At 40.4% G+C, this 27773-nt stretch overlaps 1 protein-coding gene across 2 annotated transcripts; it reads left to right on the plus strand.

Moving 5' to 3' along the window:
• Positions 1–27573, plus strand: LOC146981631 (DNA repair protein XRCC4-like). Of its 2 annotated transcripts, none has more exons than XM_085787034.1 (8): positions 1–130; positions 4110–4273; positions 5439–5632; positions 12845–13011; positions 13433–13597; positions 14584–14684; positions 18276–18402; positions 21015–21457. In XM_085787034.1, the coding sequence occupies exons 2-8, from the start codon at positions 4135–4137 to the stop codon at positions 21025–21027; spliced, it is 906 nt and encodes a 301-aa protein (XP_085643160.1). In that variant the 5' UTR covers positions 1–130; positions 4110–4134; the 3' UTR covers positions 21028–21457. The 2 variants fall into 2 exon arrangements, with proteins under 2 accessions (XP_085643160.1, XP_085643159.1); XM_085787033.1 differs by lacking the exon at positions 21015–21457 and adding an exon at positions 27308–27573 and having other exon boundaries at positions 63–130.
• The last annotated feature ends 200 nt before the right edge of the window (positions 27574–27773 follow it).

The following is a 27773-nucleotide window of genomic DNA, read 5'->3' on the forward strand; positions in this document are numbered from 1 at the left end:
AGTTGAACCGTCTGTCATAAACTGTCAACGGAGCGCGCACAGCAGAGACTTCAGTCCAATACATCCATGCTTCAGTCTCACACTAAAATGACTCTGCTTTGGACACCGCAGTAGTAAGCAACACAGCACCGTAAGTCTAATGAGGACAGTTTGTAGGTCAGGGGTTTTATCCTCGACAAAATATCATGTGAAATAGGTCAGAGTGATTGAAAACAACTGTACTATTTTAGCGGAACGTTAAAACGTCCGCGCGTTGTTATTAATAATGGAGTAACGTTAGGCTATCACCTGGACCGATAACACAGCCATGCACAGGTGAAGAATGTAATAGGGCTAATTAGACAATACTAGCATGATGCAGGCAGTTGTTATTGTATTATATAAGATAATTTGCTTTATGGACAGCTCCACTACTTCCTGAACTTTAGCCAGCTCCTTTATTTCCTGTCTTACATTATTGGACAAACTGATTAATCCAGGTGTGTCTGACCGTTGTTGTGAGGTCAGACACACCTGTATTAATCAGTTTGTCCAATAATGTAAGACAGGAAGTAAAGGAGCTGTAATATTGAGGAAAAGGTGACCGGTATATAGGCTATATGGTTCGACAGTCTTACAGATCCTATTTTGTTTCAGTGATGGTGCAAGAGTTTTGACGTGTCTGTGGTCCACTTTTCTCTCAAAGTTTTCACAATGAAGTCCCCTCCCTTCAATCAGCCCCACATCTTGATAACATTTAAACCATGTTTTGCATCCCCCTAGACCCCCTCACCCCCCAGGGCAATTCATGTAGCCTATAAGAAATCTGTCAGATTGTTAACCACACATAAATATAAATTTAAATGTTTTCTTACATGTTTAAATGAAACTTGGTGAAAAAATGGGGCTAAAATGTTGTCAAATAGAGTCTTGTTTCCAAGAGCTAAATAAGAAGTGAAATTGTGAAGCAGACTCACATTCACGTCGTTAATGTGACAAAGTTTTATGTTAACAGTGCACTGTACAGTCTAGGCTTCTTTTTACAGTCAGCACGCATCCCAGGCTGCTGCAGTCAAATCAAGGCTTGATGTATAGCCCCAGTTTGTGCAGTTTAGAGGCAAGACATTAATTCAAACTCTGTAGTGATCATGGTCAAATTGTGTTTATACCCTAGTCACATCTTCAATGATCTGACTCATGTGATGTGGTGTTATAGCTACTATTATTATTGTAATTATTATTTTGTTATGTTATTATTATACTGCCAGGAGTCATGCTCTATAGTTGTCCAGCTTCCATGCTCACTTTAAATTTTCCACATGGTATTTTAAATGTTTCTACATATTAGGTACAATTGTTATTCCAGACGATGTCAAGGGAGCATTTTCTGTCCAAGCAATTGCAGGATAAAACATGTTGTGTGGCAGACATGCTCCGACCATATTAAGACAACACTTTTATGCTAGATACACTGTATAGGTCAAGTTTGTCATCATTCTCAAATGCTTTTGCTAGGAGTTTATAATGCAAGAGAAGGAACTTCTTGTCATGTCCCGAGGCACAGTATAGCCCTGCTGTCTCTTTTGCAAGAAGCAAGAATATAATAACTTGGATACATTACAGAAGTTTTTCAAACTTTATGGTCAACCATGCATCAGTCAAGCTATTTTGACCTCAGTAATTCTGCCTCTGACATGATTATGGTATAAGCCAGTTCCAATTTATTACTTATTGTAGTGCATGTTATATTTGCAAATTCTGTTTCTACTTGTCAAGTGGCTTAATCCAATAGCTGGACAGAATAAAAACTAAAAAGGCTATGGCTGAGCCTAGAGCAACGCTGCTTTAATCTTTGGCTGAAGATGATAACAGAGGACTGGCCAACGAGTTGTTCTTTTCATCTTGAATTGGAGAAAGCATTAAGCGAAAGTCCAGTGAAAGGAAAGTGAGAAGACTGACCTGATCGTCAGCATCCATTAAAGAGACAGTTTACTGCCCTGGTTTTCTTTCTGCTCGACACAAATTCCTTATTTAAGACACAAGATGCATAATTAGAGGCTCTGTATGTGACTCATTTGCCTACTACTTCCTGCACACAGAGTTATGTCTTGCAGTTTTCATATGCGGCAGTGCAGAAGAAATGACAATGAAAAGGTTGAGGAAAAAAGATTACAGAGGGGTTATGAAAAGAGGATGAAGGCTGTGTGTCAAAACTGCCGCTTTGCTTGGTGATTTAGGTATTTCAGTGATTGTGTTTGCTGATCAAGTGACTGAACAGATGCTGACAGGAAGACTTCAGGATAGACTTTGAAGGCATTGAGCTTCTCTCCATTCCTGACAGACAGCGCTGTTTATTTAATTGGACTGTCCTTCTGTCATTAACACAGGGTCATCGTCCCTGCAGAACAGATGTTACAGTAACTAATGAGTAGCTGAGCTCACTTCATGGGGTTAAAGTTGAAACCCTCAGCCCCCTCATCTTGTTCATCCAGTCACACCCCTTCTTGAAGCTCAAAGGGTCAACTTTAATTTGCTGCACATTTCTGTGCGTGTGTATGTGCACACACATACGCACGTGCTGGTATGAGTGTGTGTGTGTGTGTGTGTGGACAGGGCAAACCAGTGTGTCTCATTTCGAATAACCTTGACCAACTGCTCTGTCAGAACACATGATGGGGGATGTAAAGAAAGAAAAAAAAACGTGAAGCAAAAACGTGCTGTCACGTCATAACTTATAGCGCAGTGTCCGAAGGCGCTTATTTTCATTTTTTAAACATGTCCAGCTTGGCTAACTGCCACTTTAGCTGTCCTTTTCCCTCCATCTCCACACACTTTGCCCTGTATTTAAGTAGGGAAGATGTCCGACTCACCTCTCACTTCACGTGGAAGCAGTAATCACATGTTCAGGGCTGGACATTCACCAGCAATCAAGTAAAAGTTTCTCAAGCTTTTTGAGAAGAAGAAAAATGATGTGCACTGAGTAAACCAAAAGGGCAAGGACAGTAACAGGGATCATATGGTAATCCTTAGATCCTCTGTTGAACACAGGCTGTTACCGGCAGACATGCAGTTGCTGTAATGAGTCAGTTTATCAAGACATTCACCTCAGGGCAAGATTACATTACCAAACAAGTTTGTTCATACACATTAAACAGTGCAGTGCAAGTATTGATTTTGTTTCCTCATGTACAGTAAATTTGAGATTGTGGATCCCACAGGTTTTGCTTTGCTAGTTGTGGTCTGGCTTGACAATGGTTGAATAAGCTTGAGGTCTGTTAAGTTGATTAACAGTTCTCTCCTTCACTGTCCTCGCTGAAGACTGCATGAATAAAATCAGACACCAACTTACTGCACGTTTCTGGGTAATATTCTTCTATTTATCTTTAACAGCATGTAATTACCTTGCTGGTGGTCAGGGAGCCCGAACTCCCACAAGCAAACTCTTTAAAACCTGTTAATCTCCAATGTGGTTCCACTGACTCAGAGCAACCCCCACTGAAGACACACATGGATATTTTTATTGCCACATCCAAGCAGTGGAACAATGAGGTGCATTGACGCATCTAGAGCAGAGTTCTTAAACAGGGGGTTCGTGACCCCTTGGGGGTCTGTGGAGGTGCTGCGGGGGGGTCGTGGAATTTTTGGTTGATTAGAAAATGTTTTATATCTTTTAGTTTCAAATAAAAACATTGATTTGAATAGCTTGTCTGCATGATTATCATGACTTGTTGGTAGTGGCATTGGTATCAGTGAACAAGGTCTGTTTATAAATGGCAGTGGCACAGCCAACCTACTCACTGTGCCTTGTACTCGTTCAGAAAAAAACATGAATATATGAACCTGTGTATTATTTGAATAGCTTAGTATTGAATGCACAATAACAAGCTACGTTTGTGGTATTGGGTCCAGTTTAATGCAATACACTTTTTTTAATATAGTAGGGGGTCCCTGCTCCATCTCTCTCTCTCCGTCAGTTTAGGGGTCCTCGGCCTGAAAAACGTTGAAGACACCTGATCTAGACTAGAGGATAAAAACAACATTTTAACATTAATGCAAATCATTGTTGTAAAACTGAATCCTAATAGCATCTTGTTTAGAGTTTCTAAATGCCCATCTCTGATTTTGTGCAGGTCTGGAGGCTACCCGAGAACCATCATGGTTGGTACAGTCCGCCAGATAACAGTAGATACTGATCCAGGTACCCCCTACTTCCTGCGAGTTGACTGGGCTGTGGACCTGGCTGCTGGGTTTACACTAGCTCTCACAGATGGCAGCTCAGCGTGGATTGGAGAAGGTAAATTTCAGAAACTTATCAGAAATTGAGGATTATTCAAAGTATTCAGAGGATCACATTCTCTTGTTGTCTTTTTATCCACAAATTTGTAGGGCTGGACCGATTAATTGTCATTTATGATTTGAGCCTTTCTCAAACATATCAGTATCGGCGTTTGCATTGGACGTTAAAAACCAAGCGTAAGCACTTTTTTTGTGCATTCAAACTTTGCAGGTGAACTACAGACTTGCTTGGTTTGATTTAAAAATGGCATCCTTGCATTGGTTGTCCACTTTGTGTTTTTTTTCTGTGGCTGTCTCGTGTATTTAGGTTTGCCCCACACACCACCACTAAAGGACAGGGGCAAGTTGTAAAAAGAAAGTGTGTATTAGTTTTTTACAGGCTTTTTCTGTAGATATATTTACTTTATTTACAATATTGGCTATGTATTCAGTTATCTGTTTTTGGTCCTTAATATCAGTACTGGCACCGGCCTCAGAATTCCCATGTTTTTACAAATTTGGGCTTATAGGGACTTAGATCTTCTGATCAGTGACTGTACTGGGCCACTACCATTTGGTTGGCAGTCCAAACATTGTAGGCACCTGGCTGAACCCCATCTCATAATATTATAACTGTTGGTTCTCTAACCAATGTGACTGCAATGACCTTGTTTCATCATCCCCATTCACTCCTGGTCTGCAGCTTACAGGTGTATGAAGTAGATTAAACTCCACAAGGCTTGTCTTTGTATGTGTGTTCAGCGTGTGTGTGTGTGGTTACATATGCACATGAGTAAGTATACTGTGGAAGGACACCTGGAACATAACTGCTCCCTAGTTTTCTATTGCTCTCCATCTGCAGAGTTGACAGGCAGAGATGGGGTTGTGACAGCTATGTGCGGGCTTCTGGGTCGTCAGCGTTTCTGTGTTTGATGTGTTAATTGGGACCCTCAGCTGTGTGTGAGCAGCTGTGCAACAGCTGATGACATTCCCCTCGGTTTCTCTGCATGCTTCTCTTCAAATCAGCTTTCACATGCATCCATGCATCAATGTAATTTATATTTATAGTATTTCTCTGCAGTTCACTTGCCACCTATTTGAACTCTGTATAGTTGCTGGCAATTGCATGACTTTAACATGACATGGAAATGAGTAAAATGTTTCATAAACATCTCTCTGTTCAGTTTCAGAGGATGAAGTGTCGAAGGAAGCCATTGAAGTAGGAGTCTCAAGGGAAAGATATGTTGATGATCTTCTTCAAGCACTAACAAGAAGTGAGAAGGGAGGAGGACGAAGAGGACGCAACAAGGTGTATTCTTTCCACCTTTCTCCAGATCACTGTCATCTCTCATATCAGAAGATCTCTAATGATGTCTCGGTAAGCTCTGGTAGATATTTATTAGTTGGCTGGTGAACAAAATCTTTACATTCTTAGGTCTAAAACTGATCATTTTCGAAGTGGTACAAGTTACAGTTTTAAAGCTTTGTACAATGGCAGTGCATAAAGAAACAAAACAAAAAATGCAGCCGCCTCATTTTTTCCACTCGGACTGCTGCACTGGCACAGCTCTAAGGCCACTGCAGAGATCATTAAAAATTTACAGTTGTGCAGGAAAAAAAGTTGATCCTGACTCAGCTTCCGTTGCAGCACAGTTCTATATCATCCGGCATGTTGTCCAATCAAATACATGCAATCACGTATGTCTAGCACATAACTTTGCAATATGAATGCCATATTCAGTGATGGCAGTGACCATCGTCCTCACTAACATTACCTGCAGGGGGCACAAGTATCAAAATTGACAGTACTTAATACTTGCCTTGCCTGTAGATGGAGCACATTGATATGTCTGCAGTTTTTACAACATCTAACCTCTCGTGCCGACATAAAGCTGGACTGGGACTCAAACTTGGTGCCTTGTGTCTATAGTTGGATGATATTTTCTGGAACTGGTTTTGGATGCTTTTTTTCTCTGGCACAGAATGTTCTTATTTAGGGACATTATACATCATACATCACAATAACCATCTAAAGGAGATAGAACAGACTCATTAGCTGGAGTGGAGAAGTTTGAAAGCCAAGTGTTGAATCGATGTGGTTCGCCCTTGGATTCCACAACAGTGTGCACTTTCCTCTTGTCACTATTCCCTGGGGATAAATGCATCTAACGACATACAACAAAATAGAAAGGAAGTCTTATTTTTTACAGGGGGGGCTGTAAAGGAGATAAGGTTTATAGTCTTTCAACATTATAGCAGAATTAGAAAGGCTTGGTTGCCTTTGGGCCACTGTGGAAAAAGCCACAGATAGGAATCATTTGCTTTGTTAGCAGTCATTTGATAGCAACAGTCTGAGCCGGATGTCTAATGGCTAATGTAAACAGTCACCTCCCCACATGAAAGCACATCTCCCTCACATTTCTCTAACTTTCTGCACTGAAACTGAAAATGTTCAGAGGCTTGCACTGTAGACCGCGCTAAGGTGGTTCTTCCACAGAAAGTGACAGGTTTGACGGAGTACAGGTCATGGTGCTTTCAGTGGATTTAGGTGCAATTCTTCCACTGTGAGAGGATGCTGTTGCCTTCAGGGAACATTTCACTTGGGGTCCTGGGACTGCTGTGCTGGCAGAGAAGACCAGAAGGAGAAGGCCAGGGGGGGCAAGTTAGACTGTAGAAACTGCAAATCCCTGATTTATGGCCAGGGTCGTTCCCAAAACAACAGTTGATTAGAGCCTTTTTTTAGTGTGGGCCACATATACAAGTGTGCCTATGTGTGCATGTGTATGTGTCCAGACATGCAGAAATTCTGTAGGTTTTAGATGAGGCTGCCAGGCCATCAGCCTTTCAGTATCATATTTGGAAAATCAGTTATTTCTAATGTGTGTGATTGTGCCACCTGCAACTAGTCAAGGCTTTTTAAATGAAATAATAAATTATTGATATTGTGATAATTCACAATGCATTTTGGACACCCAGATGATTGCCACTTTGCAACAGAGAGACAAACAATTGATTTGACCTCATATATTCCCCAATTAAACAACTGTGCTGGTTTTGACACAAATGTATGAGTTCTCTAATTTGTGTGGGTGGTAGTTTTCACTTCATTTTTCTCCTCTCTGTTTCTTTTCTTTCTTTTTTTTGCTCAGGGAAATGTTGTTGCCAAAAGGAGCAACTAGACCACACAAAATGATTGACAAATCAGCCTCAAGTGTGCTTTTAAAAACTGAATCCATGCACACATTGTTGCTGACAGTAATCATCACTGTGTGTGGTTGACTGTGTGGTTGACACAAATCTATGAATCCTGGGGGGCTATTTGCATTAAGTGCAAACTACCACTCTTGTCTAACACCTGCTTCTTTCCTTTTTTTCTTGCTCTTCCTGGTTTGCCTTTTTTTTTTCAGCACGTCAGAGGTTAAAAACTAGAACATATTTTCCCAGCCAGATAATTTGAGGGTGCAGAAATGACCAAAAATGAGCCAAGTTTCCTTTGGGAATAGAAGAAAGGAGGGCAGAGGCAAACCAGGTGGTGAACTTAACCTGACATTAATATTTTATGAATATGACCCCAGAAGTTGTAATGATGAATGTAATTTGGGTCTTTGTTGTAAAACTACTACTATGCAGGTGTTTTAGATGGCTAAGTCAGACATTATCTCCTCCTTAATGTCTGTTAAAGTACCAATCTGTCATTGGGGGGGGGACTAGCACTAACACTTTGCTGACACTGAATATTCTTGGAGATTGAGGACTTAAGCGGAGCTAGACATTAATTAGGCTACCAAAGCAAATTGAAAAAAAAAAAAAGTTGCTTTTTTGCTGTTTTTTCGGTTTGCAGTTATTGCATCTTATTTTGTTTTGTGAAAACTACAGAATTATTTTATATACCATAGTCATACTGTGACAAGCAGCAATTGTTTGATTGATTGTTCAGAGGTCATTTTATTAAAAATGTCTCCATCACTTTATCTTAAACTACAGAGACCAGATTTGATCTGGAGAGATTGGTGACTCTTCTTCTTGACACTTGTGGTAATCAAAACCCCAGGATTCTGGATGAGTCCATGTGGAAGAAATGTGACTCTGATTATTCCACATTTTAGGTTTTTCAAATAGATTCTATATTGTTGTTTGCTGGCGATATAGCTGTTCAGTGTGACACCAGCCAGTAATTTAACTGGAGACACCCATGTTTTCTTATCTCTCATGTTGGTTCAATCATCCTACATTCTGTGAAATTACACATATTTTTTATGTGTTTGTACACTGAGTTTGTCAACATTATTTACAAATAATGTAAATCATGTGCATAATCATTTCCAATTTCCAAAGTTTCTTGGACGTTAGATGAAATTCAGTTAGACCAGACCAATCATAATTTTCGTAATTAGTTTTTAATGTTGTTTATCTGTTCTGTGTCTGTCTTCCTTTGTGCTTGGTGGTAATTCTCCAAGCTGATTTATTAGAATTTTTAATTTTTTTGGTTTTGTGTCCCAAACCAAACATGTAGTTTTCACTATGCCTAAAATTCACAGAAATAATATTTTGTTAAAAAAACTAGAAAAACTGCAAACGCTTCGCTAGTGTAATGATATTCAGCCTCTGATTTTTAATTGTTGGCGCTGTAGTAATGTTTTAGTGCTACTAGGATGACTCGTGGTCTTTGTAAAACTGATAATAATATGTAGGCACACTGGGTCATCTGTCTGCTTAAACCACAGAGTACCATCTACCTACATGTGAGACAGATTTTTTAATGACATTTCTAGTTCATGTTAACTGTTTGGATGTACGACAGAAGGAGTAGCCACTAGATTGCTGATGATGCAAATTTTCACCCCCTTGAAGTGGCCAGAATGCTTTTATGGTGGTGGTTTCAGAAAAAAATTCAAAATGAATGAAGACATATTGTTTACAAGTTTTCTTTTAGTATCTGGGAACTTGGCGCAGTCAGATGTAAATCCTGACCACATTCAAGAGTCTGATCCACCGACACATTTCTCCTACAGTCTTCACCAGCAAGGTCCACCTCACAAGGTTTTCAAGACCATGTGTGCCTGGCACTGCCTGCATCACACAAACATCACTGAACCCAATATTGTAGACAGATATCGAAGCAAGATGAAGTACTTTAAGTATTTTCCCCCTGCACTCTACGCTGTTCTCTCTATGAGAACATTTGTGCTATCAGTGATGGACAGACTGCTGTCGCCCCCTCCCTACACTTCCTGCTCTTTATCTAGCCTCGCCGCCTCTGCACAGCGGATGAGGGAGTTGATGGGACAAGCTGATCTCTGCTCGATGCCCACTCTTCCCATACTGAGCACCCATGCCCACCCTTGAACACTGTCTCTTTTGTCATCAGCTCTCACCCACTCACTTCCCTGTTCCTTAATAGGTGTTTTCAGATTGAGAGGCAGAGGGAAATCTGGCGTTTGATCACTGACATGTTCACTTGGGGTATGTTTTAAATTATAGGACACTGGGGCTGGACTCTATGTTGGCAAATTAGCTAAATTAAAATGGCAGAATTTTCCATTCTTTGAAATGTGATGTGATAATGCCAGCTTTATTGATTACTGATTATTGATTAAAGGAGTTATTGTCCTCTGATTCTTGGGAATAAATTGTGGGTTAGATCTGCAGCGGCGTGTTGGACAGTGTGATAAGGAAAGCTTTGTGTCCACTGTGCCCACAGTGTGTTATGGTATCATTTTCACTGGGGCTGTGTTCCTTTGTCTTTGTCCTCCACACCTACATCCCCCCTTCTCCACGGGTTTGACCTTATGGTCTGGCTAGCTGTCTGGAGACACACATGCAAACAAACAGTGGACCACACACACACTGGACCACATTATCATGTAGGACAATTTCATCCTGGGAAGAGGATTTTATATTCACATATTTTACTGAATGTGGGTGTCAAGAGTGTCATATGGAGGGGATTTTTCAGTGTCTGCAAGGTCAAGAAGTTCATTGCCTTTGATGGTCAGAAACTAGCCTATCTTTATTAGTTAAAATTTAGAATGTCTTTTGCTATTAGAGATTGAAACAACACTACTAAGAACCATTTATGTTTTTTGTGTGTTTTTAGTTTAGAAAACAGAGCAGAGAAATGTGGCAGTGGGCTGTGTATCACAGACGAACAATCTGACCTCCCACACCTTGGCCAAAGTTGCCAACAGTGTACAAGCTGACCTTTAACTTTATCTCAGTGTCTCAAGAGAGATGCCAAAGCTCAAGAAAATAAAGATAGCTTTTTAGAGTTTCTCTGTCTTTCAACAAGGAGCTTGAACCAATAAAAACAAACATCACTGCTTATCTGATGTGTAAAAATTAGCTTGCTGCGTGCCTACATTTTCAGATTTACATCTTGTTTAGTGCATCCTTCCTCTTTCCATGCAAGGCAATAGGCTAAAGGTAAACTTTTGGTTATGTGGAATTTCCATGTTTACTGCAGTAGGTCTCCCAAACGCTGAAAGTAAAGACAGTGAAAGACGCAAGATTTGGTATTTAAAGGAAGGAGAAGCCGAAAATAAACAGCGGCTGAGTTCTATTTTCAGTGTTAATCCAGTAAATAAGGGTTGTGATTCCAGCAGTTTAGATCACTGTATCTGGTGTCTTAAACTGGTAATACTATGTTACCATTCTGGTCAGGAAGATTTGTGGTTTTAAACTGTGTTAGTGTGTGAAACTTTGATGGCAAAGTTTGACAAAGTCCCAGTTATTATTATGGAGTGAGACTTCACATAGTGTACTCAGTGTTCAAAGCCTTCATATTATACTTTGTCACATGGCTGACACGTTTCATTGTGAGCGCACAGTTAGCAATGTATGGACACAATCACTTTCTCATTACTTAAACAGCCCAACATCGCCCAATGTCCCTACACTAGTCTCACAGTTTCACATTAATTGTGGACCATCTGACACAAACACTGAATCACAGCTATGTTGATATGTGGATGACAAAGCTCAGTGTCACACAAACTTCCTCGTAATCCCTGAGAGGAGCCTGCACTGGATCACTGTGACATCCTGATGTTGCTCTATATTTTTATGGCTTCCTGGGAACATCATCCTCCTTTAGATCCTAGGTGGTCTTCTCTGTGTCCCAGTCCTATAAAATGAGTTCTGTTGAATTGCTGATCATTGTGATCAGGATAGGAACTGGTAGCATTTGTCCTGAATAGCCTGTGCAGTTGCAAAACAGCTTGAAGGTTATAGAAAACTTCAATGCAAAGATATATACTGTGTGTTTTTGCAAAATTATTAATTGTCAATATTCATTAGAGCAAGCGATGGGGGAGAAAAATATATAGAGAAAAAAGACTGACAGAAAGAGACTGCCACACATCAGAGGGTTAACAGAGATAGATGGGTAGAATAAGGCTGTGAAGCTGTGGGAGCGACGTGAAGCGAGTGTCCACTCACTGAAACATGTTGAGGTTCACTGGTGGAGGGGAAAACAGCTGTGTTGCCTGCCAGGACAGTCTCAACCTGGGACAAAAATGACAAGTATTTTATGAGAGCTTTTGAAGATGGAAGCTTTATTATAGTGGGTCTGCAACCTCCACGCAGCCCAGTGAAGATTTAGCACCTCATCACCTTCTGGTTTCCCAGTACATCATGAGCAGTACCTTTCTGTCTGAGTGCACATCAACTGTGTGTATGTGTGTGTGTGAATCTCCAAGGCAACAAGCAAATAGAGTCTGCTGCTGTTTGAAAAAAAAAAAAGTTTTTTTGCCTTTCTGTATTGAGTATTGTCATTTGCTGTAAATTGAGTCCCTTTTGGCCAAATTTGGAGAGCTACAGTGGAATTTAGAAAATTCTACACATTGACTGTTAAATGTTAGAAAATGCTGCAACGCCCCGGCCCTGCTCTATGACTAAGCGCCAGTGTACAAACTGAATGAGGAATGTTTTATTACTTCTGAAGCCTGCCTGTGATTCCAAAGAGTCACCGACAAAAATCAACAGAGAGGAAACTGTGTCTGCGCTCTTGGATCATTTACTTCTGACCACTGAATTCATCCTGTTTTTCTCACAGACAGAAGAAAACACATCATCATCTTAAAAAATTTCCCACTTCAAATAAAATGTGATGTAATGGTTTGTTGCACTTCTGTATTGCACAGCTTCTTGGGATAACAGTGAGGTGCTGCTCATTTTTTTTCACCGCAAGTAGATTTGGGAAGCTGCTCTGGATGAGACTTTTAGGTTCTTGCATTAAATCTGGCTTATGGTGCTTGCCATCCTTTTTCCAGGTAACGTCCTGCAGCATTTCCTCGAGGATCCCCAGGTCCTCCCGGGGCAGCTGGGAGATGTAGCCTTAAATCTGTCATCCTGCCTCCTCCCAGTCTGGCATGCTCAAAGGGAAGCACCCAGAGGTTATGCTTACCATGTGCCATGAACTAACTTAACTGTCACCTGTCAGTGCAGCGAGATCCTCCCACATTGCTGAGCTCCTGAAGACAGAACTTTGCCTTAATGTTATATACGTAATTTTGAATTAAATAGTCCATTGCTATTTGATTCTTCTCTCATTTTTCTTCTTTTCTGTCTTCTCTTTCCCACTGTCCTTCAGGTGTGCTTGGGCTCTGTGGAGCTCCAGCCAGCTCCAGACCCTCTAGAGCTGAACAGGGAGATGATTGGCCAGTCCCTAAAGCGCAGCACAGATCTAGAGTCAGAAAACTGCCAGCTGTTGGAGGAAAACCGTAGGCTGAAACAGCAGCACCACAGGATACTCAGAGAGTAAGAATAAAGACGGAAGCAGCTCTGCCGGTGGATGAAACATGTGTGTTTATGAAAGAATGTTCGATGGACAGCAAATGGCATGTTCAGATGGAAAACACCCCGTTAGAATCTAATTATATTCTTTAGATGTTAGCTGCTGGCATTTGTTTGTTGATCGTGTTGTTTGCATGCAAACTCCCCTTGCTTCTAGTCACGCTGCCAGCTGTTTATGTCCACAACAATCATCTATGACATCATCACCGGTCGCCCATGTAGGAGTTTTGAGGGCTACACCCAGTTTACAGGGCTCATGATTTCTGGGAATTAACTCTGATGAAATATTTGTCTTTAATGTCATATGTAAATGTGCAAATCTGAGTCTGTGCATGTATGTGAACTTTTTGAAAAGTACATTGATGTATGTGTGTTTCCTCACCAGACTGGAGCAGCGAGTTCAGGATAAGGAGAAGTTGGAGAGGAAGCTGTACTCACGTTTTGGCATGGTGCTGAACGAGAAGAAGGCAAAGATCAGAGGCCTGCAGGACACTGTCCGCCAGCTCCAAGGAACCACGGAGCAGCAGAGAGATGTGAAGGAGAGACAAAGGTCAGCAGGCTGGTGTTACATGACTTCCTCTGATGCTTTGGCAAGCCTTGCCTGCTTTGGCACTTTAATATACAGGAACCAGTGAAATACACACAGGGTTTAAGTATAAACACTACTGATGTACGAGTGTTTTTATCACTGTTACCATGACCAACTAATCAGAATAATATGTAGTATAACACATATCAAATATTGTCATAGCTGTTTTATTTACAATTAATGGAGGTATTATATATTCTGAAGAACATGAAAAATGTTTGTGAATGCCCTGAACCCCAAAATATTCAGACAAAGAAAACACAAATTCTCAGAAACATCTCAGAAGCTGCAATGATTAAATGCTTACCATTTTTATATTGAAATGGATATAAAGAATTCATCAGAATAACTGCTGACCAACTTCTTTTCTGCATTTCTAGTCATGTTTCTTGTTGGTACATGTTAGATTACTTGTTGCACAGCAACAGTTGTGAATGGTCTTTTGGTTATTTAGAGCCTTCACAGTGCCAATGGGTGTAACTGGGGGATTTATGTTTCATGTGATGCACTTTATTGTGTGATAGTTAATTTAGCATTTAATGTAGAATAAATTAACTTATTCAGATCATTGCTTTAGTAACACACTTACAAATTTTGTTGCCAAACGGGTGAGTACAACACTGTCAGATGTTTGCTACACTTCTGGCTTCTGCAGAACACAGACAATGGCTAATTTGTTTTTTTTACAAGCCTGTATTATACCTTTCGTCATCGCCACAGTTTGGATGGAAGATTTTACTCATAATTGCGGATCATATGTTTGGCTTTGCCAGTATCCCTTGCGGTCAGTAATATTAAATATTGACGGATGATTACCGAAAGTGTTTGCCAGCACAGTAAAATGAGATGCTGTATTTCCTAAAGCGTGTCACATTGCCCCTCTCACTGATCTGTCCACATGAAACATTTTACCACTTTTTGTTCTCTCTAACTGTAATTTTCTCCAGTGACAATGACACAACTCAGGGAGAAGATGGCAGTCAGGACAGAAGAGAGGAGACAGCTGAGAGCATCCATCCATCCCAGGAGCCAACTATCCTCATCACAGGTGTGTGCATGTGTGCGCATGTGTGTGTGTGTTTGGTGAATGTCACCAGAAGAAACACGGTCCCTGAGGCCCTTAAATAAACTATTATCTGCCAATGCAGGATGAATAATGGGGTAATAAAAGTGAGAGTGTTTTCATCTTGGCCTCTGCTATAATATGTTGCAACACTAGTGCTCATGATAATAACCAGATTCAAGCATCTCTCCACCCTCTAATTACTCAGAGAAGAATAACAAAGGCTTTCAAGGATTAGGGGAGAACCAGACATTGTAATACAGAGCAGAATTAATTGTAGCAGTGAGTTGTGTGTTTGTGAGTCAATGTGCACCATGTGTGAGTTTGATTACAATGTAATGTAGGTGCCAGGCTAATATTTGAAATTTGTTTATTTGGATAAAACCCCTTGAGATGTATCATCTCGTTTTCGAGGGGGTCCTGTAATGGTTGTAATGCTGCCTATTAAAGGGTAAACAGACAAACAGCAAACTACTAGATACATGTATTGCGTTTGCGTAGCTATATCATTCGGTCAGGGTGGAGATTGAAGGGTGGACGAATTAGACTGAATGAGTTAAACACTTGAACATATTTGAAGATCATTCATAGGAGCCATTTGCAAGCTTTACCATTGCTACATAGTCAATGTTAGCATTTTGAGCCCTTCACATACCAGTCAGGAAAGAAACACTGTGAGCTCAGCGTCAAATTTCATTTGTTTACTTGACAAGAGCTGTCAAGTAAAGCAATAGAAATCAATCTACTTATTTTGCTTCTGTTCTGTCACTTTGCATCTAAGGTGCATAGTAAGAGCTAGTTAGGCCTGTTCAGGTGTTAGAAGTGGAGGTTATCTCAGAAGATATTTCAGTCATCAAGAGATTCTCGAAGATAGAGAGGACATGAGAGCTTGTCTCATCAGGAAATGACGCCTCTTATGCAGGTATTATTACCTCTTCTTTGTAAATGCAGTGTTGCTTAAAGTTTTGGCAAGATTGGTCATTAAAACAGTTATTGCTTATTTTGACTATGTCTCAACAGCAACACCCACAAATACTGTAGGTCCTTTTAAAACAGGCTCGGTCTCTCGATGTAATCCATTTTGGCTTCACGGGGCACCTTTATCAGAATTTACTCTCACATATCAGTTATAAATTATGCTCCAGTATGTTCCAGTTACAGCACTTACACATTCAACATGTCTTGATGGAACAGGGTGTGCGAGTCATCAAAACACTTCCCGTTACTAGCCGGATCCCCCCTGGAACTCCAAAAGCGTTTTGATGACTCCAAAAGTTCTCCAAAACCTTCCTTGGCATGATGGTGATTAGAAAATTGGTTAATTATCAATTTTGGGTGAAGTATCCCTTTATCCTGGCAATGTTTTTGCCCATTCCCGCTCCTCTTTGTGATGTCATAGGTCACAATATGACTCAGTGATGATGCAGACTCTAAGACTTAAGTTAAAGTTTCATGGTTAAGCTTTCCTCAAACTGGTTTTACTGTCCAATAAACTTGACAGTTGCATGTTACTGATTGTGTAAGTGAGGGGCTTGAATGTAAACTTGAAAGCACACACAAGTAGAGAAGCTGCTGAGTTCTGGGAAACACTTCCCAGTGAGTCAGCCCACGGAGTCTGCTGTGATTGCTTCAACAAGGCCGGCTGTGGGGTGGTCCTCCCCGTCCTGCATCATACAGAGTAGCTGTGATGTCACAGGCTGCAGTCTGCTGGGATAACCCACTGATCGCTCTGTCAATGGCCACGTTTGTGTTCGGAGCCAAAGCGAGCCACCCCGAGAGGATAATACATTTGCAAAACACGTTGATGTTGTAGTGACTTCAGCAGGTTCTTGGGGCTTGGCACTCTCTGCACTTTGTCACAATCACGTAAAAACACACACACACCCTCCCCACCATGCCCTTCACTCCAATCCTGGCTTCAGTGAGGATGGATGGAGGTTGTAGATTGGACAGTATGGGTCTTGGCTCACGCACTACGGTGTTTTCAGTCCAGGAAGGTTTTACAAAGCTTTCTTGTGTTTTCAGCTTGTCTGTAAAATTCACCTGCCACTTATCTCTTATCTCAGTGCCTAGATGAGTTTGTTTCCCTGTATTCTGATATTGTCTGCTTTTTGAATGTTATGGGTGTGTGTCCCAGCTTGTGTGTGAGCGTTTGAGTAGTATTTACACTTATTCAGCTGTCCAACAAATTAGTCTCTAGGCGTTGCTCTCTTGGCCATAAGCACTGCGGTGGAGGCAAGCCATATATTCATGTCAGTGGCTGTTAAAATATGCTAATGGATGCCTAATGCATTGTTAGTTCCTTTTTGTTTATATTATGCAGCCCCTGTCTGGTCACCCAAGCAACCAATTAATTCATAGATATATACGGAATGATCTGAAGGCATGAAACATAAATTGTGAGTTGGTACAACCTTTTGTGTTTAAAAAATCTGTAAACACAAGTAGATGAGGTAAACTTTGGTGAGTTTGAGACCTTACTGACCTTTGTGTTTTGTTTTGAGTCCACACCCATTTGGCTAATGCAGAGTTTGACCCAGATTGGAAGCCGTGTGCACAAATGTGGATTGATGTTTTATTTGTACTTTTGAAATCTGCCCAAACTTTACCAACATAGTAGGCTAAACATCACTCCTGTGACATGTGTGGCCTCAGTTAACCCTCATGCCTCAGGCTGTGTTTTCATATTGCTGAAGCCTGATAAGAGAGAAGAGTAATGATAGAGCAGACTTGGAGACAAAAGAAAGAAAAAACTCTCCCCCTGACCCGCTCCCTCCAGGTTTAGCACCTGATAGTGACAACACAGGAAGCATATCACTCACTATGGTGTGACGAAAGATAAAAGATCAAGATGGAGGAAGGAGAATAGTGTGGCTTAAGGGACAAAGGACTGTGAGAGAAGGAAAGGACTAATGGGTAAAAAAAAAGTGCTTATTTTAGTCTCAAATGGGCTGGAGCACAGTATTGTTTTTTTAATAAGATTAATCCTATAAACATTTCAGCTCACGTCTTTGAAGTGTTTCCTTTTATCTATACACAACTGCTCAATCTGTCGATCTTTGCATTTGAACAGGCTAGCAGCACTGTTAAAGGGCAAACAGGTGTGTTTGTATGTCTGCATATAAAAGATTGTATCCAAGTCTGACTGGGCTTGTGTGGAATGCCAGATCTCTATTCCCGATAAAGGTCACAGGACTTCGGGTGTGGAGATGTCCATCGTTAACAGAGGTTAACTGATGCAATATGACACAAATGACATTGATGGAGAGTGAGTTTAATTGATGAAGATGGAGAATTTGGGCTTCAGTGATGAAACCACCCATGTAATCCCAAAAATTTGGAACAAGTCACTATAAGTGTGCAGGCATTTAGAGGCAGTGCACTCCAACATTCAGTGGTCATCGTGAAGAAATATTGTAATCATCTACTAAACTCTGATTTACTGAGGACTGGATTGATTTTTTAAATGAACCGCCCTGCAGGTTTAGGGCTATCAATGACATCCTTGATCAAAGATATGTTGTAGCAACATGATGTCTGCTTATGTATATGCCTCTGTGTTTGTGCTGTATGCAGGTCGTGATCTTGTGTGCCACGGCATCTCTGTGGACCAGACTTTTTCCGAAGTCGAACAACCGAGACGCAAGCGCAGGCTGCCTCAGACTTCCAGCCCCAAACCTTCTGAGCAGGAACAAAATCACAGGTTAGTCAGTGCTGACGCATCCAGCATATCACCATATTTGGTATCATAGCTGTTCTTATCGCTACTTCCCACTAGATTACTTGAATTTTTTAGTGCATGACACCTCTCCTCACATACAGTAGCAATACAAAAACAAAGCATTTCTGTGGAGGAATTTGGATGGGAAAATGTAGATTATATTTTGCAGATTTTCAAGTAGCTCATTTTAAGATAGTGTCAACATGACACACAATCACACAAAGTCTTCTTTTAGTTAAAGAATAAGCTGTTCCATGTGGCCCCAAACCAGTGCAAGGAAATCTTTTCAAGCTTTAATTTTAATAGGTCTATGAAACATTCCTCTCCTTTCCCTCAAGTTTCATTCATGACATTTTTCTTTCATTTGGGGCACTCAAACAAGCCTCTGAAAAACCATCACAGTAACAATTGTGGGGTGCCCTACTGAAATTTTTTGGCCCCTGATTCCTTCCACTATAAAGTCTGAATCATTATTTTGTCGTCATCACTGGTGTTACAGGCAAAACCAACACACGCACATTTCCCAGCATCCATTACAGTAATGTCATCCGTGCGTCATTTTTGTTCTGGTTTTCACCATCTTACATCTTACAATACTGATCACATTTCTCATCACATTGAGGTCATATAGGACTCCCCCCACTTCTCTCTGACCACAGCGCTGTCCTTAGATGTGAGGCTGATATACAGATGCTGAAGAACAGCTGCAGTATCAATGAAGTCTTAATGAATTTGGATTATTTGTGGAAGAAATCAATTTATGTTTTTTATGCACTTTACAAAAAAACAACAAGCTGTGACTTTTCATGTTATACATAACTTATAACAGATGAGTGTGTGTGTGTGTGTGTGTGTGTGAACAACATGCCAGGGACACACTGGTGGGTCTGAGTCCAAGAGATTAATCAGCTTCAGTCGATGTTTGGATTTACAGAGGTGTCTCCTGGAAATCCGGCTCAAACATACAATGTTGTGAGGTCTTTTTCCTCATTCAACAGCTGCATGTTTTCTCACACTGACACTGCAATAGAATGAGCAGAGATTCTTGGACAGCTGCTTCTTAGAACCACAGAGGAGCTCAGACTAACGTCTTAGTATTATTTTTATGCTACTGCCGCATAAAAAGTCTGGAAAGCAACAAATAATAATTTACAACACAACACAAACTTGCTTGTCCAGATGTGCTGATGGTGTGTGTTCTGTTGGAATAGCAATAGCAGCTCTCACTTGCCATGATGTTGTCATGGTACATTGAGAAGATACCCTCACCTCTACATACTGACGTTGCTTACATTTAGGTGTTGGCTGGCAGATAAACAACACTAAAAATTATTGCAGTGTTGTGTCGTTAAGCAATGACAGCCACAGCTTTTGAGTTCCAGTGAAAACATGCACTTTCATTTGCACCATAGCCTTTGTATTCTTTCATATTTAATTTGTTACCGACATTTTCTTTTCTTTTCAAGAAAAACAAGTAATGTGAGCTACTTGGACAGAATGGATGATAATATAATACAATCTTGGCTTATATCAATGAATTGAATTGAATTTCCCATATTTCATGAAGGAGAAAATATTCAATTAAATATGTGATCTTTGTTTTTTTTTCTTTTTCCTTCTGTCTACTTTGTAGTCCCTTTTGTCTTTGCGTCTCTCTCTCTCTAACTCCCTTGTCTCTGACGTCCTCTTCATTGAACAGATGATATTCAGGATTCTTTAACATGATTACAGCCCTAAATTTAAGGTTGTTGTGATGAACAGTTTGTATCCAGCTATGTGGCAAGCCAGTCAACCCTTGCCTCAATACATACCGTATAACTAAAACAGTGACAACCAGGCAACAGTGTCCAGGAGGTGTCCCCAGATTTGATGCCAGATTAAGCCCCAGATTGTTTGCGCAATTTTCACAAAGCTTTGTGAAAATTGCGCAAACAATCTCTTTTGCTTTAACTGTGATAATGACCTGCTCACTGCTCTCATGAGTGACTCGCCGCTTTCCTCTCATTTTCAGTAAATCAGAAAATGAAGAATTAATGATGCCAATTTTTTCGCTCTGTTCCGCACTTCTGTAAAGATGCGTTAGTGGTCGTGTGATAACAGGCACGTAACGCCACTCCAGTGTTTCCGTAGGAACTGATGACGTTGTTGCTAATGTCATGGAGAGTGGACCAATATGGAAGTAATTTCTCAAGAGTTTGACTTCGCCCTGAGCTCGAATTTGGCTGCCAAGCCCCTCGGCCTTGGCTCCTTGTGAGACTGGAGAGGAGTAACGACTACTGAGGGACAACAAGCTACACCCAGAAAACAGGGTGTCACCACCAAGGAACCAAAGCTGCTTTGTTGCTCCTTATTCATCATGTCTTGCTGATGTTTTCCTCCCTCTTTTCATTATGAAAATAAACTATACACCATCTCTTTCATTTCCACTTTCTAAACTAGCATTTTGCAAAAGATAATTTGACCTTCCCATTTTTTTCTGGTTTACATCTGCTCTTTTAATTCTGTGGCCCAAACTACCTGAGGGGTGTTATGCACAGGGTTAATAGGGTTGTGTTGTCTTCACCTCCTCACCTCTTCCTTTACCCTGCTACCAGCTTTAGGTCCTGAGGTCATCGCAGTGTGTCTTCACACTGACAGTAATGAAGCTGGGGAGATCTACTCTTTATCTGACTATTCTACCTTTGGCTTCTGGACTCTCCTGCTGTCTTTTATAATTTGGATGATACCTATATTGTCTGCTGATGACCACGGGTGGCAGCCAGGATAATCCCACAACACGCGCTTGCTGGTTCAGTAATCCCTGCAGGAATGTCACACTCTCCACCGCCAGACCCGTCAATAAGACTTTTTATACAAAGGAGTCCAGATCGGCCGCTGAGGATAATTTACAGACGAGTGCATGACAACGTGATATGGGGGATGATGAGACAAATTGGGAAAGATGAGACTGTGCTGAATATTTCAGTCAGTAGTTTCATTCAGAAAATAACTGTGTTAGCATGTCAATGCAGAATATTATAAAATAAAACATATAGATGTTTCCTTATATTTGATAAAATTTAAAAGATTGCTTTTGTTTATTTTAAGCGGTTGATGTCATTTTTTTTTTCATTCTAAATTTAAGTTTCAAGTTTCCTTGAAAGGAATTAAAAATACACAATGGAGATGCTAATATTTAAATTTTAATGTGAAATACTGTAAATATTTTAAGTCTGCACAGTAAAAATCGACTGGAAATGTCTCACCAAATAAGACCAGTTTTTTTTTAAAGCCTGACTGAAATAAAGATTTTACATGGCAGTGTTTTTGTACTTGGTACTTTTTAAAAAAAAAAATTCATTCATCATTGTCTGATATGCAAACAACTGATAAACAACAAATTAATTTGTTTATTGACTGTGAAAGCAAAGACGATGAAGATGTTGTTTGTCAAGAAAAAAACTTCTACATCTGAAATGCTTGTGTGGTCATGTCTTTATAACTTGAGAACAATTTGGATTTTGGAGCACTAACATGCATGGATTTAAACCACAAAGGAAATTTTCACATGTCAGTGGTGAACACCAAAACTAAAGTTAAATAGATTCATATACTCACTTTGTTAACGACAGCTTTAGTGAAAAATATCATCTGAGTAGACTCATTAATTCATTAGGTAGTAGCATTTTGGCTTTGGTAGTGTTATCAATAGGCTAGCTATATGTACGAGCTCAGAAAGGGTTAACAATGTTTGTTAGAGAGCGATGATGGCTATGCCGGCCTGAAATTAAACATTTGGTCACTTGCTTATCATCGTTCTTCACTTACTGCATGCACCTGTAGGATTCCCAGCAGGGAAATGACAGGAGCCCTCCTTCTTTCCCTCTGCACAGAGCTGCAGTGAGACAGAGTGCTCTTTGTCTGTTTTCGGGCCGGGCTGTTCTCACCACTTACACTGTAATGTCTGAAACAACACGGCCTGAAGATGACATCTTTATTTTGCTGAATCCTATCATCACATACTCCATATTGAGTAATGCTGACACTTAAGTCACCCTTTCAAATATAATGTGCCAACTGGTATCTGCTTCCTGTTTTGATTATTACACTGCAAATTAACCACATTCTGTGCTTCTGTTAAATTGCGCTGACTCATGAGCAGCAGAGCAACAAACAACACTTTATACACATGTGTTTTCTAACTCAAAAATGTAATTGGTTTTATTGGGTTTCTTGTGTCAAACTCCATTACCTGTTGCTGCTTATGCTCACAGTGGGCAGTACCGCTGTTTCTGCTGGGGGTGGCACACATTAGGAAGTAACGCAGTGGGCAGGCTGTTTGAAACTATATTCCATGGCAATCAAAAACCAGCTGTGAACTTCCTACCTGATCACTTTTAACTGAATGTGTAATCATCTGCTCTTTTTTGCACTGCATAAAACCATACATATACAGTAGATGATCCCAACCACCTTCTTGCATAGCAGAAGGGCAATACCAGTCATTTTTCATGGCCAGATGAAAACATGTCTAGTTGTTGAATATCCATAAACTACATGTTAAGTGCACATTTGGTGCTCAGAAATAATTGCTTACATACAGTATACAGTATATACCATAACAGCCACATGTTGCCACCTTGCACTGCACATTACAGACAAAACTTTTCTGGCTCCTCTGCTCATTCGCTGAACCAATTAGAAATCTCTGCACTACACTTCGTCCTGAATTGTCTTCCACTGATGGAGGCCCTTATGCACTGGTCTACACATTTTGCCAGTGGCAAAGAGTATCCGTTTTGTTTCCACCCAGTCAGTAAAGGAGCCTTTTGATCATCACAATTAACGAGTGGTTTCCCTTTGAGATGCTTCTGAGAACTGATTGGTCTCATTATTTGAATTAAACCAAATGTTCTGCAGGTTTTAAGAGGATGGTAGTTGAAGATTAAGTGTGTGATAATGACAACCTGCTGCAGTGTGTGCTCAAGGGAAACTTTCTCTTTTTTTTTTTTACATTGTGAAGCAGGCAGCAGTGTAACTTCGTTAAGAAATGTGGCGTATGCTCTCCCATATGTGTGTGTATAGTAAATCTAGACTAACCCCAACATTTTTCGCCCACAGACTTGAGAACTGTTTTACATTTATGCTTGTAGGTATGTTTGCAAATTCTTGTGTGACTATCATAGTTTTCATGTTTCTGTTGACTAGATTAGAACAATACTTAGAAATGTACAGTAACTTATACAGTAACAGGAAGCAATTTAAAATGTTGAGTATACCACATAAGCATTTTAATGGATGACCAAGACAGATTTTTATTGCAGTCTTCACCAAAATGTCCTCTAAAAATGTAATTGTAACCAAAGAAACCAAAATGACTTTCTACTGTGAGCTTGATTCTGTCTCATGGCTGGGAATGCATTATGTTATTATCTTGGCTTCCTCTTGGTCCGAGACCAAAGGATCGACAAGCTGTCCACATCGCCCTCTCTCGTGTAGGCCTAATTGCTGCCTGACTTAATAACTGACTGTCTCACACATCCATTTCGTACAATGAGAAGCATGACTCTTCTGGGAATTTTACCATAAGGAGTCAATGCATTTCCACATCGTCTGTGCAAATGTCATAGATCAGACTTTTTAAAATACCTAAGCTGTCAAATGAGACATTTACTGAAATTTATTTTGAAATATTGTAATTCCAACTCCCCGTATGTCATGTATAGGCTAATTACAGCGGGGGGGGGGGGGTGACTTAACAGAATGGAATGGTTCCTACAGTGCTGCGTTTTGTGAACCAGAATTGGCACAAATCTGCAACATATGGTCTGTTACTTGTTATCAAACCATGTGGTCTGTTCCTCTTCTCTCTTTTGCTCACCTCTTTAGCAGTTTGGTAAATGCAGTGATTCAGAAAGTTACACTATGCTCCTTAAACCATCAACCCTAGAACCTGATGTTTTCACAAGGACTCTGACGCTAAGGTGTTGGTTGGGTGGCTGAATCATAGTCTGAGGCAATCTTGTCATCTGTGTGAACATCTTTCACCATTTCCACAGAAAATTTGTGTTTACGCGTTGTGTTTTTGTTCAGAGACATGCCCTTTGATGTTGTATGAATCAACCTCAAGTAGTCACTTGTCAGGTAATGATTTGCATAGTTTACCTGTACATCTTGAATGGACTTGAGAGAGAGAAAGACATTTCTCACAAGTCTACAGTCATGTGAAAAACGTAGGACATCTTATGAAATCTTGTGTGTTTTTAAAATATTTGGATATATGGATATTTAATATCAATGTGTATCACATTAGGTGCACATGATCTGAACATTATTTCTCAGCTTTTTGAAGGAGACTTGCCCTATTTAAACCTCAGAAATTTAGTTTGGTGTGCTCCTGACTGTTGAAGTGAGAGTGAACACCATGGTGAGATCGAAGGAGCTGTCAGAGCTTATCGGTCTGGTAAACTATTTGAAATCAGCCATTCCACTGTATGGAAAATAGTTTGCAAATGGAGGACATTCAAAACAACTGCCAACATGCCCAGGTCTGGCTGTCTGAGGAAGTTCACCCTGACAGCAGACTGCAATTGTACAATACAATTGAGGTGTGCAAGGAGGAAACATTGCTCTCTAAGATAAAAATTTATGCCAGACTGAAGTTTGCCAGAGAGAACATATAAAGACTTCTGGAATAATGTTCTTTGGACAGATACATCTATAATTTAATTATTTTGTCACCAGAACAGAGGACACGTTTGGCGTAAATGAAATGGGGTGTCATACATTTTTCACATGACTGTATGTGTGTCTCTAGCACCCTATAGACCACCTGACAGTCCACCAGCTGTCACAGCTATGACCAACACCTGCCCATTGATTGACATCTGGTATCGTGGATTCCAGACAGTTGTGGCACTTGTGCAGTCGTGCTCACAATGGCAGTGTGCAGCCCCCCCCCCTTTCTTTTTTTTCTCCTTTCATTTATTTTTATGTTGTTCGGAAGTTGTCAAAATGAGGGGGTGTGCTTGGCTAGGAAGAAGTGGCATTCTGCTGTTGCTGTCTGGTTTTCTATTAAAGCACAGTTCATGGTTTCTGTAACATGAATAACTTTTCATTTCACCCAAAAAATGTAAGACTCTCAACATTTGGAATTATACATGGCAAAATGTTATACACCACAAACCACAGCGATAGTAGAACTTGACTGATTAATAATAATATAGGCCTGTACAGATAAATAGATAGATAGATAGATAGATAGATAGATAGATAGATAGATAGATAGATAGATAGATAGATAGATAGATAGATAGATAGATAGATAGATAGATAGATAGATAGATTTTTTTTAACCCTAAATTGAATTTAACATTCACAATCATTTTTTTGTATTTGTGTTTATGTTTTTAACAACAATGTCCATATTTTATGACTCTGCATCAGAAATGTGTCAAATAAAGAAAAGAAAAGTGTCAGCTTCAAAAGTCCACTATCAGACTCGATAGCCTCTGTGCACCGCCACTTAGCTTCCGTTGTATTAATTTCTTTACAGTCAGTTTCGGGGGAAAAAAGCAATTTAAGCATACATGATACCATACCTGATTATCTCTAAGGAGAATGAGTTCCCATGCTGACACTTATATTTTTGGCCTCTCACTAAAGCTGAGGGGATCGGCTTAGGTGGTCTGGCCCTCCATGTTAGGCTCTAAAGGATCAAGGTTCATGTGTACCCAGAGGCATGAAGGTTCATTTTCCCGCATTTTCTGCCCTAAACAGGCGGCTCGCTCACAAACACACACAAAAACACACTTACCCGCACACACGCATACACCACAAGCTTATTTCCCTGTACCTTTGGAAATCACGCCAAGCTGTTTTCTCTCTCTTTCTGTCTCTCTCTGTGTTACAGGCTTGGCTTTTGTTTGACACCTAAATTGTTCAACTTTGTTTCACACCATTTTTCATTAATTTATGTTTCTCCTATGTGCACTGCTCTGAAGAGTAATTTTGTACTTTCGATGTGTGCCAGTTGTTGGATGTTTTGGTTTAGTTTATTTATACAGGAGCAAACACACTGTCAAACACATCAGGTGACTTCACAGTGATTCCAGATTTCCTTTGCTCCAGTGGTGCTTGTAGACATCAGATGGGTTTCTTTTTACAGACCCACACAACAATCCTGGTGTAATTGATAAAACACATTAAAATCACAGCAGCCTTGGCCTTAAAAAATGTGAGTTTCACTGGGACAGATCCTTTGGGTTCAGAGAAATTTAATGTCCCTTTTATGCTGTCTGAGGTGGCATGGGGCCGGAGGTGGAACACCTTTATAGGTCATGTGATATGTGGGTCATCTTGGGGCCTGCACAGCGGATCGCCAAGATCAAACACTCTTTGATTGGCTCTTTGACTCATTGATTTATGGGTGCTGAGAAGCAACAGGACTTCCATGGTTACCCATAGGCCTACAGTACAGATGTTTTACATGGCTGTAAATGACTTGCAACTTTTGGCTTAACGATGACTCAGGCAAGAAGGCAAAGCAGTAAAATGATTAAATGATTCGTGTAACTCTAAAACAGAGTAGTGGTTAATTATGCTGGGGTCAGGTGGCAAATTCCACTCAGGATCAGATCAGTTTGAGCTCTGTGTCCAGTTATGAAACCTGTTTCCTGGAGGTGTATCATCAGAATGCAATCTGTCTTTGTTTCCTCCTGCCAGGAGTTCAAACATGTCTCAGACTGCTGGTGTTGAAAATCTGAAAACCAGTCTATTTCGATTGTTTCTTTTTTTTTATTAGAGACATTCTGTGATAAGTGGCAGGTTGTACACATGACAAAGGAAGTTAAGAAATAAAAAAATCAATTCTTCCCTCCTTTTCTTCCACACCTCCTCATGTTCTCAGGGTCCGGCTGTCCAGACCAGTCCAGCCTTGCAGAGGAAAGATGCACTGTGGGTAACTGTTGCTGAGGTCTAAGATGATTACAATGCACACAGGTATGGAAATGGCACCTAGGACTTTTTACAAGGGCCCCCAGGCTTTAAGGGGCGGTCTCCTCTATCAAGGGCTTATCACCTCTGCTCTGGCCCTCTGCTGCTTCAGACAGCACCATGATTTGGAACAATCAGACCGCCCCAACAGAGTCAGCAGTCAGACCTATCCATCAGTTTGGATTCACATGCAGATGCCACTTTGTCTCTCGGAGGCTGCTGTTAGGGAACACTATTGACATGATACTGTACCAGTGATACATTGCATCTATTGCTGTGAAGTCTTTCTATTAAACCACTGGCTTACATCACAATGTTAAAGAAAAAAATTATACCACAATTGCACACACATGCTTTAATCTTGTAACCTTTTAAAAATT

This window comes from Trachurus japonicus, chromosome 9 (assembly GCF_045865225.1).
Source record: "Trachurus japonicus isolate A0001 chromosome 9, Traja_1.0".
Taxonomy (NCBI): domain Eukaryota; kingdom Metazoa; phylum Chordata; class Actinopteri; order Carangiformes; family Carangidae; genus Trachurus; species Trachurus japonicus.